The 18,410-nt window shown below is 40.7% G+C and overlaps 1 protein-coding gene across 4 annotated transcripts in view; it reads right to left on the bottom strand.

Moving 5' to 3' along the window:
- The window catches only part of LOC148041810 (Zn-dependent exopeptidases superfamily protein), a 129,733-nt gene that overhangs the window by 88,925 nt on the left and 22,398 nt on the right, over positions 1 to 18,410 (bottom strand). For 2 of the 4 annotated variants that reach the window (XM_087682700.1, XM_087682681.1), the window contains exons 2-7: positions 16,963 to 17,030; positions 16,814 to 16,871; positions 16,623 to 16,733; positions 16,207 to 16,344; positions 13,681 to 13,750; positions 13,505 to 13,560 (exon numbers count right to left, since the gene is read on the bottom strand). In XM_087682700.1, coding sequence (XP_087538826.1) covers positions 13,505 to 13,560; positions 13,681 to 13,750; positions 16,207 to 16,344; positions 16,623 to 16,733; positions 16,814 to 16,871; positions 16,963 to 17,030 — 501 coding nt within the window. The remainder of the gene's footprint in view (positions 1 to 13,504; positions 13,561 to 13,680; positions 13,751 to 16,206; positions 16,345 to 16,622; positions 16,734 to 16,813; positions 16,872 to 16,962; positions 17,031 to 18,410) is intronic. The other 2 variants (XM_087682691.1, XM_087682707.1) reach the window with 2 other exon arrangements.

Below are 18,410 nucleotides of genomic sequence, written 5' to 3'. Positions count from 1 at the left end.
TCATGGTGATCTTTGTTTTGTTGTGGGTCTTTTGGTGGGGTTCATGAGTGAACCCAAACAGGTGCATTCGCAGGCGGCTGCCTTGAGGATTCTTCGGTATTTGAGGGGGACCTCTGACTTAGGGATTTTTTATCTAGCAGGTACAAATGCTTCAAATCTTGTTCTTGCAAGTTGGAGTGACTTGGATTGGCCTGGCGATGTGGATCACCGGCGGTCTACTACAGGCTATTGTTTTACCTTGGGTACAAGTGTTATCTCTTGGAGTAGCAAGAAGAAGCCCACGGTAGCCCTTTCTTCTACTAAGGCGAAGTATCGGGCTGCTTCTTCCACCACATGTGAGGTTGTGTGGCTTCGGAGATTGTTGGAGAAGCTTGGTTGCCCCTAGACTCGTCCTACTCTTCTGCAATGCGACAATGAGAGTTGCATTGCCTTGGTGCGGAATCTTGTATTCCATGCCCGGACGAAGCACATTGAGATCTAGTATCACTTCATTTGGGAGAAGCTTCTAGATGGGACCATGGATGTGGAGTACTGCAAGATGAAGGATAATCTTGCAGATTTGTTCACAAAGGCACTTCCCCAGGCTTTACTTCGTCAACATTCCAGATCCCTCAGTCTAATGCCTCGTCCAGGATCTGAGAGGGGGTGTTAGAGGTAGAGTCATCCCCTAGACAAGCTGAGTTACAATGTATAGCAGACACGTCAGCACAGGACACTGCAGGATGCCACATCAGCATAGTACGGACGCCACATCACCAGCTTGCAGTCGGACTGTTTTTTTATTGTTTTTACTGCAGTTGGCTGCATTTAATGCAGCCGACCTGGTGCTAGGGATTTCTTATTTTCTGGCTATGAATAGCCAGTTGGTAGCACACTCATTCATTCATTCAGATTCTGGTCTTGACATCTGTTGGCTGAGACAGACAGTGCTCACATTGACAGAAATCGAGGTCATCAAGTCGGAGACACACGCAGATATTTCCTCTGCCCCCCTGTATATTTCTGCATTCTTATACAGCATATTATACTGCAGATTTTCTGCGTTTACAGTCTCCTTTTCTCTCTCTCTCTCTGTGTTCACTCTCTCTCGGTCTTTGTCCTACGCTTCCGCAACGCTGCACTCTAACACATACATCCTTTATTGTGTACCAAAAGCATTTTAACCATACATGCAAAATGAAGCAGCACCATGACCAGCCATTGCATGAAACACCAAGTCACCTCCAAAGTATCCTAGATGACCAATATTTAGATACATACCTTGCTGTCGAAACAGCATAAGTATTGGGCCTTGGCATTTCCAAGATTGCCATGCATCTATTGTCCTTGCTCCAATGCAAGCATTTGCATTTGTTCATCCATACCATTAGGTGCATTCTAAGGTTGTGCCACCTCTATCTTTGGTGACTCCTGCTGTCAGGAAGTTTTGGAGGTTGATTACCTCTTTTTCTCCTTCTTGTCCTTCTCCAAAGATTGTATAAAGTCTTTGAAGATCATGGATCCATAGTGAGCTTAGATAGCATACCCACTGCTGCCATCAACTGCACTTTGAACAGTGCATCAAAGTCTTCCTCTTCTTGCTGATTTTCAGCATCATAAGGCCCTGAAATGCCCATTTCATGTCAAAACCATCATTTCCAGCATGATGCCCATGCGGAGTGCCCATTCCAAGATTGGGCAATGAATTATTTCCATTGCCTTAGGACTCTACTAACATTGATGCATCGTCAAAGTGAGATTCATCAATGCTAGATGAAGATACGTTTGCTGAATTCTCACAAAGCTGAGAAGAATTTCAGCAAACTGCTTGCAATCAGGTGCCTCGGGCCCACCTACTCAAGAGAGTCTGTGTCCTAACACCACAACCATGAAACCAGCCTTTCTTCACAAAGAGGGTGATGATATACCTGATTACCAGCAAATTACAGAAAACAAGAATTTAATATAGAAGGAAATAACACATTACCACTTCAAGATAGACAACAAATACCGGATTGGCCCCAAAACTTGTGCCTCTTGCAGTATTTCTTAAAGTTTGTGTTCCAAAAATCTTATGGTACAATTGAGAATAGATTTGATTCCCCTGGAAGATGGAAGGCCTTGCCACAAACTCAAGAGACATGCCCTCAAGTCTCCACTTCCTCTCTTGATCAAGCCAATTCTCCTACAAAATCTGGAACATATGGCTCAAAATGACTAATAGCAAAATCCTACCCCTCGTTTCAAAGTGCCTAAGGATACACATTGGGTCCTCTCCACTTGCATGCAAGTCAGCCTTGCTGTAGGTAAGCAATTCTTCTTAAATTGTCACAACTCTATAGAAACAGAATTTGTATCCTTTTTCATTAATTTGTCTATATAATGATTTATTAAATTTATTTCCTTTGCACTAATTAGATATAAAGAAAAGTGCATTGGAGCTGGCCACCGATGAGTGGTCACAGGTTATGGTGGACCCACGCGGTAAGTTAGAGAAAAGATAGTTTACACTTCCACCTATATGGCCCGATTGGGCGCCTGTGACTAGAACTCACGCATATCAAGGTTAGACTCGCACACAGAAATGATTGATGCCTTGAAGTGTGGGCTAGATCCACCAAAACAGACAGTTACAATCAACAAGATGGCATGATCATGAAATGCTTGTATAATGTGCATGTGTGGGCTGAAAGCTTGAAATGCACATTTCTTTGCATAGGAAAGTCACATGAAGATTCGAATACCATTTTTGCGATGTACACGGAAAAAGCTTTCATATGACACCCATATTGGGGGGGTCCCTAAATTTTAGGAGCCTCGAATTAGCCTAAAAATGCTAGTCCTAAAAAATAGGGATGTCATTCTAAAAATAGTAAGTTCTGTACTCTGACTGTGCTTACTAAATTTGGTTGTTTCTATTATTGACAGTATTCAACCCAAAAAGGAAGGCCATAGAGAAAAGACAAGTGTCAAGACACTTGTCACACAAGTTTCCAAGTGTCCCACCACTTGTCACATCTCATGACATGTGGTTGGACACTTATCGTGTGCTACTCCACTTTCCCCTTTTGTACTAGCTCTCCCCTCTCCTATAAATAAGAGCTCGTTTTTCTTCATTCAACATCATTTTTCTTTGCTGTAAACTCATGTACAGCACCTACAGATAGCCAAAAACTGGCCCCATCCATCCCCATCATCATCCCCCACTTCTCCATTATCAAATTCCTCCATATTCCCTCTTCTATCACTGCTGTTTTACAGGACAGCAAGCCTGTAAATTCATTACAGCACCTCCTTTTCAAGCTCTTTCTTCCATTTTAGCAGCAAGAAGCAAGCCCTATCCATGTACTACTGTTCAACGATGGAGAAGGCTGATTTCCCCTTTTTCTTCTCTCATACTGTAAAGAAATCAGTTCTTATCATTGCATAATAGATAATGCATGTGTGCTTATACATCTTTGCATGATCTTGTGAGAGTGAGAATTACTTCTTCTCACTCTCAGGTTGATTGTAACTGAGCTCTTCCCTAAGGGACTTGAGTTGAGCAGAAATGCATTCCTTCGGGGGGGGGGGGGGGGGGGGTTTGCCCATCTTCAACCCTCAATCTTGTCTCCACCACTTTTACATTTTCATGGCTGTAATTTTGTGAGTAATTTTCATTTTCAGCTTTAAGTGATCATTCTCTTTTATATTAAATCTCGAAAACAAGCGAATATCATAATTGTTAAGCATACTACGTTGTTCGGGGCGTTTACATAAATCTACTGTAAATCTTTAATTTTTCAGCGAATCTCTCCAATTTCTGCAAAATGTTAGAGATGAACCATCAAATTCACAGCTTAACAACTGAGATTGATGAGTTCGGCATAAATTGACGAGAGCAAGCAAGCGAGCGTGCGTGCCCGAGAGAGAGAGAGAGAGAGAGAGATTTGTTGAAGATGAGAGAGAAAATCAGCACTTGCAAGTGAGGCGTGTCAATTTCTGTGATTGCCTGCTTCCAAGATGCCCAAGGATCAGTCGCCTTGTGCCTATAGACTGGCACTAGCTGCCAGATCTCTCAATTATGTTGTCACCAGCAGCAAATTCTCTATCCTTGTAGTAAAACCCTGGACCAGTAGTCACCTGCTCCACATAGCCTCTCTCTCTCTCCTCCATCCAGCCCGGAATGGTCCTCCCCAACTGTCCCAGCCTTGCATGGCATGTTCTCCCCTTGTGTGCAAAGTGACAAACCTGCCTGTGCATAACACAGCGTCTAAAACTGAATTTCCAGCAATTCATTAATTTGGGGAAATTAAAGACTGCTTGTCCCAGCCCCAAAATTGGCCACTACCCATCCATATTTAAAATCCTAAGCCCTTTGGACTGAAAGTGTTCAAACTTTCATTGACCTTTGTCCTTGGCATTAATGTTTTTATTTCTCTAACCCCCATTACATCAAAAGTCATTTCCAAGGGTACATTTAATGCCTACAGCCCCAGATATGACACCATGCACCCATTCCCACTTGTCCACCCGAACTTCTAGCAATGTCTCCCATTGCAAAAGCTAGGGCTTGAATAGAATGGCCAGAGGTGAGCAACCTGAACCTGTTGGTGTAGGCACCAGAATCGGCAAAGGTGACAATGTGTTGGTAGAGGTGGAACCTCCGAAGCACAAAGTGTCCCATCTGCTACAAGAAGACATAGAACAATAGTGGAATTCATTGTATGCCATTGAGAATCAATCACCAAATGATCATAACAATGTTGATTCAATCACCACAAGGAAGTGAGAGCCGGCATGGACACAATGGCTCGAATGGAACCAACCGAGGTGTGGTGCTCAATGGCAATGTTGTGAGGATAAGTGGTCACAAGCAACGGTTTCTCTAATACCATTGTTGGCCAAGGTGGAGTAATTGTGCACAGGTGAGTGCGCGTGCACGAGAGAGAGAGAGAGAGGAGATAGCTCTGACTAGGATTTCGACTGTCAGACATTCTGCTGTGTCAAACTAAGGTTTTAGACCTGCTGATTAGGGTTTCAATTATCGGGCACCCCTGCGTGGGCTTCTGCAACCCGCTGGCTGCTGTGCGACCTGTCTGCGGCCTGCTGACTGCTGTGCGACCTGTCTACAGCACCCTGCCTGCATGGAAGAACCTGTCTACAACACCTCTGCCTACGTGGAAGAATCTGTTGTACGTAGGGAGCAGCGAGAGAACCCTCCCTGCAAGCCTGTGCATGGCTGCCTGTCTCACGACCTGCAGCCCTCTGCGCCCCCCCCCCCCGCTGCTATTCCTATCCATGTCTACTGGAGGCAACGGCTCCTGTCCAGTGTGCAGGTACCCTGCTTCCTTCCCATCTTGTGTGGCATGATACCTGTCCTGCTCCGTACAAGGTCTGCCCTCTGCTGTGCCCTGTGCCCTGCTGGTTGCAGGCCTTGTGGCACCTTCTCCGTTCAGGGCTGATGCCTAGTCATGGACTACATTGGCTTGTCTCCCATGGCTGGAGACCCGCCCATGGATGTCCAAACTGACGCAACAGAAGTAGATATGATCCCTTGCACTGATGAGATGGCTTTGTCACCCCATGGTGATTTGCCTTTTATCAAATGCAACAAGCATGAAGAACGCTCTATTCCCTTAGGCCCCTAATCCGGGTGACTCTCTGCTATGCTCGTATACATAGGTGGCCTCTCCCTCACAGATTTGCAAGAGCCAAATTGGGAGCAGCTGCAAGAGTTTGCTAAATCTCTTTTGGGGGAGAGTATGTCAAGCATAATCATAGAGATATTCTTGCCTACGTAAAAGAAGGGATTTTGGATGCACACATGAATACTCATGAGGTTTTTCACTCATTTTCTGCCTTTCATGGGCAAGGTATTATTCTCTTCTTCACACGCCACATTATTGTCCTCACCACAATCCGTCAATGGTTGGTACCGCTTCTTCAGATAGATGGTGTGGAGGAGATCTTCATTGGTCCACATGGCTTCTATGAGGTTGTGCTTCACTCTCTTGCAGCATAGGACTTTCTTCTCCATCAACAGCTATAACCAGCCTTCCTCCTCAGATAGGGTGGTAAATAACTTGACTAAGCACTATTTTCCGCAATTAACAAATTCACAAAACTGAAAAGTACACTTTACCATATAATCTTGAACATTGGACACCCTGTTGGCCCCAAAACTGGCGCCCCTTTCGGTATTTATTTAACTTAATTGAAGAATAAGTTGATGTACAATGGGATTCTCCCAATCCCTTTCGGTATTCCAACTTCCCTTGTTGTTCAAAAATGACCAACAAGTCTTTAATCTGATTTGCCCCTTGATTCAAGCAATCAATTGGCCTTCACCCGCTTTGATGGAGATGGAAAATTCCCCAAATTCATTGATTTGCTGGTCCCTCCACTTGAATAGGCTAAAAACAGCTTCAGCCCTGTTGAATCCAAGTCTTGGAGCTTCCAAATTCTGACTGCTTCCTGAGGTTGTTGCCTAATTTTTGCTATAGATAAGGGTTTACATCAAAGAAATCTGAAATTTCTCATCCTCTAGTGATCTCAATGCAACAATCTTTCGAGCAAGGCTCTAGAAAGGCTGGGAGATGAGAGAGAATGCTAAGGAGAGAGAAAATTCAGACTTTCATCGCGAAAAACTGAAGAAAATCTATCATTTACTGCTGCTGCCCTCTCTCAACAGCTTGTAGATGCAAAGAATTGAAGAAAATCAATCATTTACTGTTGTTGTCCTATCTCAACAGCCTATAGATACTATCGCCTGCTATTGATTGGTCTTCTCCTGCCCCTGGCTGCCTCAAAAGGTCCTCCAATGCTTGCAAATTAGACCAACAGCATCTCCTCTCTTCTCTTGCAAGCTAAATACACTAAAAATGTCTCTCTCTAGCCTCTAAAGACGTTTTTCAGTCTTACACGGGCATTTTTGACAAGTAGCAACCTTGCCAAATGGTTTTTCCAGCATTATCCATAATTAAATACTAATTTTCAGTCTTTGAATACTGAAAATTAATCTAATACTTATTCTGGTGCCTTAAAAAATAATCTCACTAGCCAATAATTAAATTGGCTAGGCAACTTCCATTCCCAAGTGTCTCTGCGCTATCTTTGACTATCAGATTGGCGTTAGGTACCATTAAACGCCACTTCTCTAGTGTCACCAACTGACACTTATGGCCAAATGAATGACCTAGCCAACAACTAGCACTAGATACCACCAAGTACCTGTGCAGCATAACTTATAGCAACTTTTGCCTTTGGTATCCCGTGTTTTCCTCGAGTTTCGGGCTCCTAAATTTACTCTAACCCTAGTTACACATCACAGGTGTAACATTTACTTAACCATGTGATTAAAAATTAATCCACATGTTAAGTGAGGTTTCAAAAATACATGTCTTCATGACAATAGCCCCTCTTTTTTTATAAGTAGTTGGTATATATTGTTTCATGGTGTCCAATAGCAGATTTTAAATATTTGCTCAAGCAAGCATGTTTGGTATGGGTGGAAGTGGAGCATTTCCTGGTTGTTTATTGGGCCCTCCTCAAGGATGCTATGCTTGCTGTGGGCCATGTGTTAGTGCCCCCTAGTCTAAAGATAGCCAACAGAAACATGCTGTGCATACTTTGGAATACAGACAAAAAGAGACCCAACTAGTGCACCTTAATTGCAATGGTATGCGGCCTCTTTGGTTTTGCCTCAAGTGGGGTACTTTTGCTAGCCATTGTTTCTTCTATGATCAACTGGGTCACTTCCTCGTAGAATGTCCAAATAGAAAGACCATTGCGGTAAACTAACCTATGGATAGAGAGCAAATGGCGCCCCCCATCCTGCTAAGCAATAAATTATTAACCTCAATCAATCTAAACTAAAAAAACCAACTCCTCTATCAAATCTAGAGACATAGGAGTGGGACGGAACCCCAACGCACTAAAGAAAAAGCCAAGGGGATGCCTACAACATTTGTTGGCCCTTCTTCATTATCGTATCCTCTTCACACTTATTCCCATTGTCGAGATGTATTGTCTGCTTCAATTTCTACTATTCCCAAGAAACCACAGCCCACCAAAGAGTTGCAACGACAATAGTTTGCACATGATCCACCAACCTTATTGGCTTTTGATGCTAATGGTTGGGTGATCACTTCCTGGGATCACAAATACCCAGGTTCTATCTCCCACCCTATAGATCGATCCTCCTCTTAACGGACGGATCCTTAAAGACCTAATTCTTTTATAATGTTGGGAGACTTTTTTGAAGACCGTATACTAGAAACATTGGCAACAAAGGCCCAAGCTGATGCGGCAAAATCTCGCCAACCCTCTTGATCCTGTGTGTCCGTTAAGTCCCTGGGTGCATCTTGCACACTCATCCTTTTTTGTTTGTTGAATCCATTGGAAATGGTTTATATATGATGGCAACATACAACAAGGGGCAACAATTTTTTTGGTAGTTCTAAGCTGTAGGTGACAACTTCCATGGCTGTTTGAGCAAGCCAATAGTAGCTTTTCAGCATTTCTCGAAATGAAACTCTGAAATTTCTCTCTACAGCATTCTCTCTTATCCCCCAGCCATCTCTCAAGTTATCTCGGCATTTTCCAACAATTTGAACCATCAAAGAAAGAAATTTCAGTCAATCTTTGCTGTAAACCCTAATTTACAGCAAAAATTGGGGTTTGATAGCCATCTCAAGATGCATGATCAGAATTGAGGGGCTAGGACTTGAATTTGAGCACCTGAAATCGAGGAATTTCAGAGAGATTCAAGAGGCCAACCAGCCAATATCATATTTGGGGCTGAATTTATCTTTCAAGGGGCAAGGTGAAGGCCAATCCCCTAGTAAACCAAGGGGCAAATTGGTTTGGAGGCTTACTAGTCAGCTTTGATAACAAGAGGCACTTGAATTAGCGGAGGAGATCAAAGAATCTCAATTATACTCCTTCCATTTGCAATATAAGATAAAGAAATACCGCAAGGGGCATCAATTTTGGGGCCAATAGGGTGTCCAATGTCTAAGATTAAAGAGGTAATGTGCATATTTTCAGTTTACATGAATTTTATGATTGCTATAATTAGTACTTAATCAGGTTATTTACCACCCTATTTGAGGAGAAAGGCCGGTTTCAAGGTTCCATCACCAGGATACCATCAATCCCTCGAATTGGTAGATCTAAGGCGCCTGATTGAAGATCAGAAGCTTTGCTCTAGTGCTGAAATTGTATTCAGCTAAGTATTACAACAAGAATATCTTCAAATAGTTAGATGGGATCAAGCAAGGATGATGCCCCTCAATCTAAAAATTCACTAAGTGTTGAGAAAAATGCAACGTCTGACCTTGGACAAGGCACAGAGCATGGACAACAAGCTGATAATGTTGGTTTAGACCAAAATGTGGGTCCTTCTAGGTCTCTTGAAGATGATGACCAACAAGAGGAAGAGGAATTTGATGACCAATTTAAAGATTAGCTGAGGATAGCAGCTGAAATGTTTATGCAATTAGCAAATGATCGTCAGTTCATGTGCTTGTTGAACCCTCAAAGCAAGGCAGCAAAGGCAAGAAGAGAAAATTGTCTTTAAGAGCTTCAAGACAGCAAGATGCACCGAAGAAAGAGCCAATACAATAGCATGACGTTCCAAACATGGATAGTGAGCATAAGTAAATGATGCTAATCAAGCAATTGATGGATATGCAAGGCCAACTTGGAAGTGCCAATTCAATGTTCTTTGGACGAGCAGACCATACATGCAATTATGGGACAACCAAGTTACTTTGGTGGTGGCACTAGTTTCCATGCTATGGTGGGTTAAGGACTATATACGGGGATGTATGACACATCTCCTGATGATATGCAGCAACCAATGTGTGGTGTGCAAGGCCCAATGTATCTAGGTATGGCTGGTAATATGCATAACCCCATGTATAACAATGTTGACATGATGTTAGAGCAAAAAGTGGCAAGTTTAACAATGTATATATATGCAGCCCACTATGGTTGGGACTCATGGTATTAATGCTAGTCATGCAAATGCTCCATATAGTGTTGATCATGAGAAAAAATAGCTATTAATGCATGTACTATATGGAAAAATATATCTCGATATCGTTGGTAGTATACAAATTCCCATATACAAATAAGAATGTTTCCTAATGCATCTGGTGCTCCTAGCATGTCAAATACACATGAGGGGCTTGTCAACTAGATGAAATGTTGCATATTAGTTAAGTTTGAATTCCAGCAATGTGAAAGTATAAAGCATCGCAATGCTCAACGGGAAGAAAGGCCTACAACCTAGTGGAGGTTTCAAGGCAAATAAAGTTAGAGGTAAAGTTTTCATATGCTTCTTGGTGAAGCTTCACTATTGTTTCACCAGTAGATGCAAAGTGGATGGAAGAGAATGACTTGGTATGCCCTTCTCAATTGTTGCAACTTTACCGAGGTGCCTTTTAGTTAGAGCCAACTTTGGTTCGGGCTCAATCACGTTCAGCAAAGCAAGGGTCAGGAGCCTTTTAGTTAGAGCCGGCTTTGGTTTAGGCTCAATCATGTTCAGCAACGTAAGGGTCAGTAGCATTGTCTAACACTCAAGCAGGAGGTAACACTTCCACTCCGCCAGCTGTGGATAGCTCTCATATGTAGTGGATCTCAAATGTATTCAGCATACACCAAGGTATTGTGCTAACAATATGTCTGCCATGAGGTCACTACTTAACGTACTAGTCACTATGAGAAATATGTAGATAAGTATGAATTTTACTCAGGCACTGAAACTATACTTTTGTATCAATTTATGATCAATTTGCAATAGGTTTTGCCTCAGTTTTGAGACAAAATTCTGATCGATTTCAACTTAGTTTATAATCAGTTTGAGAACTGTTTATGGTTACTTTTGAGATCAGTTTTGCATCAATTTCTTATCAGATTTTTCAATCGGTCTGTTGATCAATTTTCAAATCAGCAAATAATCAATTCATGATCGGTTTATACTCAGTTTTTAATGGTCTAAAGCTGGTCCCCTAGAGTCTAGACAGCAGCAACATGTTAGTAAATGCCATTGATAATTTTAGCCATGATTTATGATGAATTAATGTTTTTCTATGGTTGATGGTTGGAACAGTTGAGAAACGTGAGTTATGGTTGCATCCAATGGGTTTCTAGCAACAGTTCTAGATTAATTTTCGGCTCATGTTATGTATATGTTGACTAGAAATTTTAAGCAAGTTTGGGTCATATGGCATAGTTGGACAACAATTGCCAATGTTGTGATTGTGATGCCTTATGGAAATTCCAATGCAGTATGCTTTTCCTTTGGCACAATGCAGTGCAATTAAGGACGATAACAGAGATTTTAAGGGGGTGGTCTGCCACGAGTATCTGAAATTTTATTGGTTTGCTTAGCATTTAATTAAAAGGTAATCAAATGTGCCAATGTGACTTGCACATGCGAGATACAAGTCAATTATTTCAAATTGTGGGACCTAGGACCCCAAGATATCAATTGGTGCTTAAGATAAAAGTTGTAATAAGTTCTGTCTAACAAATACTAGGTGATACCCACTGTTAGATTTTGACCTAGACCAATTTATTAGCTACTAATGTCAATGGTGACATTAGAGACTAGGCATTAATTAATTAATTAATGCTAGTCTAAGAGTTAATAAGTGCTCAATACTCAGAAAACAAATTGGCCAAACCAATTTAATTATTGGCTAGTAGAATTATTTATTTGGACACTATAATCATTATTAAATTAATTTTTAAATATTAATTCTACATATCCATGATCCATTATTGACTTGTCACTTATGTCAAAGTTAGTCTTTGGATAAGCTATACTATGGTTTAAAACTCAAACATTATGATTCATATATATCATACAAAGAACATTGAAATAAACATGTAAATATCCTATCTACGATATAGACTAAGTCAAGTTGCAACATCATGACAAGATGTCAAAATCGAGAATGAATCATAATATATCATAAATAACTCATAAATAAGACTAAAGGCGTATAATAATCAACTCTCAAGATAAGAGTAGATACTAGATTGACGAAGTCCAATCACTAAACAAAATCACAAAAAAATCAGTCTCTCATCCAAAATCTTGAGCCCTCACCAGTCATTACACATCATCATTATCAAATTTAACATTGCCGGACTGTTTTTGTAAAAAAAACCATGTTTTGGATTCCAACTTTTTTTTTAAAAAATTTAAAAACTCCATGTTTTTTACTCTCAGAAAAGTTTCCTAAAGTCAGAAACATTTCATAAGTTTCAAACTGAAAGAAATGTGTTTCTTAGCTGCTATGACTTGGTTGTGTGATACATTCATATAAGTTCACATCATCTAGAAGTGGTAAGGAGAGAATCAGATAGATCCTTCATGAGTTCTATCCTGTGGATATAGAATCTATTGCAATGTCAATGAAAGGATGAACTGGCAAGGATTGAATCTTCAATAGATAAGGATAATCGAGTTTCATTTAACACTCTCTAAGACCTACGACAAAGAAACTTAACATTGTGATTTGCTTTCCTAGCCTATTTGCAAGTTAAGGGAGGGTTGTGCCTTTCAATTTATAGCATAAACCTTTTTGTTGTGTTTGGCTTCCAATTGTGTTTGTGTGCCCTTCCTTGCATATTAAATTGTCAGCATGGCCATACAAAGAGACTTGCAAGTATAAATGTCTTCCTTCTACACTGTCTTCCTGCACTTTATGTATTCACAGCCTTATTTTTTCTATATGCATGTTCCTAATTCCTTAACGTGCCTCTTTTTAGTATTCGGTGTATTGTTCAGATTCAGCCAATATCAGATCTGCACAAGTTACTTCTGATCTCTACAACTTACCCTATAAAGCAAGCTGTCTTATGCAAAGCCATGGATATACAGACTGCCATACTCTGCTGTCACTGCTATTGTCTGTTGATTCTCATGGTTGCAGCAGACAGTAGGTCATAGCAGATAAAAGACTCAATATAGATAACTCTCGCTCAGAAGTGTGCTCGATAAATATTCACATTCTGTGAATGGTCTTCCAAGTGTACAGAATCACAGAAAGTGGCCTTGAATGCATGAAGCACACTGTAGCTGATACACTTAAAACAACCACAGCATCAAAAGATAGCATCATAGGCTTTGCTGCCAGACAATATATGACACTGCCATTCTGATGACCTTTTTATACTCTTACTGGTAGAATCTGTGTGTAAGTTGGAACGAGAAGAAACCAGATGAGCATCTAAGTGGGTAACATTCTAATACAATTCTGTATTAAGAGCATAGAAGAGTATTATCTTTCACAGAAATGCCCTGGCCCTTAAAAACCATGTGTTGATTTTAAGAAGGCATCAGTTTGAGCATCTGAAGGTCGACCTTAACCTGTGATGTTTGACCAGCTAGAACTTTGTCTGCAGGCAATTCTCAGGTAAAACTTTTCTGTACCATGGACAACTAATCTCATCAGTCATGCAGCCTGACTATTGTCTAACAAAGCATTGGAGATTGTTTGCAACCTGCCAAGAATAGTTACCCTACCGGCTCTTTCCTGCCCCAGTCCACACTCCAATTGCGATTAATATCAACACCACGACCTGCAAAATAAAGGAAATGATTTTATGACAGAAAACAACAGCATTTTCAGATATGATTCAAAAAGCCCAATTCTTCGGACCATCCTCCAAAATGCATTTGAACTAGACTCATGTTGTTACCATTTTTACGCTCACACAAGCTCCCAGCCTCCACCAAAACACGTCCATTATAATTCTCCAGTGGAACAACCTGCCCAAATGAACTCACTCAGGAAAAGCATATGAACATAGACTTGAGAAAACAGATAGCCATCAAAATTCTAGAACAGAAATTGGAATATAACTGCTGCTAGACACAATACGTCCAGGAGTAGAATAGTAAGACAAACAGATTTGAGTGTCCACAAAGTGAAGTTAGATAAGTGTTAAATCTTGCCATTGTTTGAAGATTCGAATACTTGAACACTCTCTCAACTCGTTTGATAAGTCAAAGTGATTGATGTTTTGACTACAATCTTACACCTGCTTTTTGATTAAGTTTCAACCAAGTATATGTTTCAGTCCTCTCTCCCTCCCTTTGCCTACTGCTCGTTTTCACCTGGACCTGCCTCCTCCTAGCATGATGATCCCTGCCACCCAGCCTCACCTGGATTTACCTGCTCCAGTCGATGTGGTTGACAAGTTTGGCAAGCAAGCCCAAGACCAATGAGGTCCAATTACTTTGTTATTTCTAAATCTGCCGTAGGATCATCTTTAAACATTGTCATCACATCTGATCCATTGAGACGTACGAATGAAGACTGATGTGTGCTGTTAAATTTCTTTATGGTCAAGGAGAGTACACACAGAGTTATCCATGCAAAGATGACGTGACAAGAGGATTAAACAGTGTTATGTGAACACACATAGCTGATGATGAACCTTCAGGATACTATAACCAGACCCTTGCAAAAGTAAGTTTTGAACCTTAATTAAAACTTAAAACAGGAAAACAAAAGCATGTGCGGCCATGTAGAACTGGAACAAGTAGAACATGATGTTTGCAACTGTTGGCTGACCTGGATGACATGGGTGCTTGTCATAATGATGGACTATTCATTGAAGATGAGGAGCAGGATGTGATGCAAGTGGCTGGGAGGCATAACGTTCAGACATGCAAGAATCTGGAGAACCTGTCCAGAAATATATTTTACAATTTAATTTTTTTCTGGAGTAAAAATTCTTCAACTTCAAAATGCTTGACTGTACTCCTCTGACTGAACATGTAAGCACTGTATCAGCACTTACTCAACAGACAGGTGATCTAAAAGCTTGACCATCTGAAAATGACAAGGTTGTATTGTTGTCTGGTATACGACCTTTTCCTCATCCCTATATGATCAGAGAGTCATGTTTGACCTTTAATTTGATCAGCCTTAACACAATGAGGATCTATTTGATTATTCAAAAAATCAATTGCAGCAGTTTGTGAGCCCCAGCTGTTCTCCCTACAGCCTTCAGCCTCTCTCATGCTTCCAGCTGCCAGCTCCAGGGCCCTCTTTTACTTCCATCTTTCTTTCCCTTCTCAAGTTCCCAACTTCATGAAAGTGTGCCACTCTCCTCTCTATGCCTTTCCAAAGGTTTCATTAGCCACATGCCATCTTAGTGGTGGACATGTTTGACCTTTAATTTGATCAGCCTTAACACCACAAGGATCTATTTCATCATTCCAAAAACGATTTACAGTAGGTTGTGACCACCAGCTGTTCTCCCTACATCTTTCAGCCTCTCTCATGCTTCCAGCCTCAACCTCCATAGCCCTCTTTTGCTTCCAAATTCTGCTCGCCTTCTCAAGTTCTTAAGTTCATGACAGTGTGCCACTCTCCTCCTCTGTATGCCTTTCAAAGACAGCCTCACACAATAATTAGGGTCAGAAGTCAACAGTTTGGTGGCATACATGTGATATCCTGGTTGTGTTCAACCACTTCTTGCAGTACCAGCGCAGCATCAGTTTGACAGCTCCACTTTCTATTTCTATTATATGTTTGTTTGCCTTACAAAGTTTCTTCTACAGTTTGGAACATCGTGCAGCAGGTGACCTTCATCCTTATGCAGGACAAGTATCCTTCCCTTCCGATATTTTAACTTTGGCCACTAATGTTTTGAGTCTGGGCAGTTAAGTGTGGTTCTAAGGTTGCAGCTGCATTTTGCTATCACTACAATCATTGTCTGGCATCAGCCACTGCATTTCGAATTGGGCAATGAGGGTAATTTTTGAATTTTTGAATTTCTGAAATTTGTTAGTGAATAATCGACCAGGACCTGTAGAAAATGCATGTAGTTCACTGTGGATGGGCGAGGCGAACTTGAATCAAGGAACCATTAAAACATGATTGATGAAAAGTCATGTGTTTAACCCAAAATGAATTTATCTTTTGACACAAAAACAGGCAGTCTACCACATGGCTAACTTCACCTCGCTGTTAGTACCTACAATGACTGGAATCCATTCACAACCCATGCGAACACATCCAAATCACATATTGCCAGGTTTTGAAATACAAAAATGGCAAGCACTTATGAAATAAATCATTGCATCATGCAAGCATTTTAACTATTAAGATCATATTTCAACCAGAACCAACAGAGACTCTTCCATTCATTTGTTTATGCTGTGTCTAGTAACATCATAGACACACAGAAGAACAAGATAGAAACCATCATCACCTTGATGATCATCTTTTGCAATGCTAGCTTGATGGTCTTGTTTCTCAAGATCATGAAGTACTTCTCTCCAACTAGGACATGGAGTAGCCTTAAAGCAACCTCGCATGTGATCAGCTCTCGCCCATGCTGTCCAAAGCTCTGCCTCAAGAAAGCTTTCTTTTATGAACTGTAAAGCTTTAAAGTTTTTAGTTCATTTTATCTTTGCAGAAAATGCAACCATTAAGTAGTCCACAATCAAACATCTTTATAACAAGGAGCTTTTGTAGGTTAGAACAGCACACTAGGATATGTCAACAAATGTAGTTTCTCTATCTATACAATCACAAGCTACTCTTGAATAAACACGACAGAATTTGACCAAGATCAATTGAGAATCTAAATCCATACAGTCCAACAAGAAAAATAATAAAGTCTACCAGGAGAACTCTGTATTTTTCAACTGCCAAGAAACTGCTGTTTTCATCCTCAAATGTTGCAACAACAATCTCACTATTATAACCACCTGCTTCTGATTTCAGCCTTTCAACCTGCAGTTGAATTTCACCCTCACTAACAAAGACTTTGTTGTAAAAAGTAAGACTGGTAAATGAAAAGGGAAGGTGACAACATGTAAGTTCTCTGGATGACGCGCTGCAAGAGCTTCAACTTCCTGCAACAGTACATCCCTGCACAAACTCATATCAGCGAGCACGTCAAAAGTCAAGTAGTGCAATGACTACTTGGCATTACATTCATGAATGGCTTGTACTTCAAAACCTTGGATGATAAAGTCTGTAATCAATTGATGTGATATTCGTCTCACTGATTGGGACTCCACTCACAACCTACAAATACCACAAATTCTAAATTTGGTAAAACAACTCAAGCCATCAATTCGTGACAAAAAAGAATAAAGATTAGTTGCAAGATGCATTGTTTGGATGCATAATCTTGGAAGCACAATAGCTCAAACTACCAGGATTCTGCAACATAAAGCCTTCCTCGCTAAGGCAACCTCAATGAACAATTTGAGAAACCAGCCTTGGTAACGCGAAAGGGTAGTGTACCCTAAATATGTAGTGTGCACACATCAATTAAAGCAAAATGGTAATTTCAGCAACTTTAAAATACTCAGAGTGGAAGCTAAAATGCTCCTGCTCAACACAATGACACTATTGGCACCAACCTTGGCAGCCTTTTCAGTTTTTCTTTAGATTACACAAGGTTTTTCCAAATTGGGATAGAAGTTTCTAAAATTTCAGTGGTTTCTCACACCAACAATGTTCTCCCAATCCTTATTGGCCTTGGCAACTCATAGTTGGACAACCAAACTGACTCTAGATGCTCCATAAGTGCATTTGTAGACTTCAGCATCCTCAACCCTAAAAATGACAGCAGCAATTTGTGCCCAATTTGCTAGAACAATCACATCTATGGGCATCAAGCTTTGTCCTTTTGAACTGCATCATAGTTCTCTCACAAACAAGAAGTTTCGCAAAACAAAATTTTCCCAAAATCATTTCCTTTGTGACAAACCCAGTGAAACTCAAGAAAGATTTCACCTACTTCATGGTCCTTGGAATAAGCCAATCAAGCACTACTTGTACCTTTTCGATGTCAACCCTTACAACCGATATGAAATGTCCGAGGTACAAAAGCTCCTTGGCAAAGAACCCGCACTTAGATAGTTTCACAAACAAATCTCCTTGTCTTAAGAGATGTAAGACGATATGCAAGTTTTTCGTGTGTCCCTCAAATGATTTGCTATAGACGAGTATGTCATACTTTAAAAAGATAGCCATGCAACCACCTAGCTATTTTAGAGATATGTTAAGTTTTGCACCAGCTCCCCCTATATATATATATATATATATATACTACCTCAAAAAGATAGATGTGCAACTACCTAACTATTTTGGAGATACGTTAAGTTTTGCAAACCCCCCCCCCCCCCCAAAAAAAGAAATGTGTGTGTGTGTGTGTGTGTGTGTGTGTGTGTAACCACAACTCAAACATAGTGAGCTGAATAATGAATTAATGAATGCATATGTGAATGCTGAATAATGAGTAAACGAATGCATGTGTACACAATACTTAAAGGCAAGAGGATGCAGTAAAGTGGAGCTGACTCTGAGGATGATGAAACGTAGCAACCAAGGGCCAGTTGATGCAGTAAACTGATGTAGAATGTTATGAAGAGCAGTGCAACAAGCTGCAAACCAAAC

This window comes from Lygodium microphyllum, chromosome 1 (genome assembly GCF_053477565.2).
Source record: "Lygodium microphyllum isolate KBCC chromosome 1, Lygodium_microphyllum_v1.1.10, whole genome shotgun sequence".
Classification (NCBI taxonomy): domain Eukaryota; kingdom Viridiplantae; phylum Streptophyta; class Polypodiopsida; order Schizaeales; family Lygodiaceae; genus Lygodium; species Lygodium microphyllum.
The sequence above is the reverse complement of the archived record's forward strand: the minus strand, read 5'-3'. Positions and strand labels throughout refer to the sequence as shown.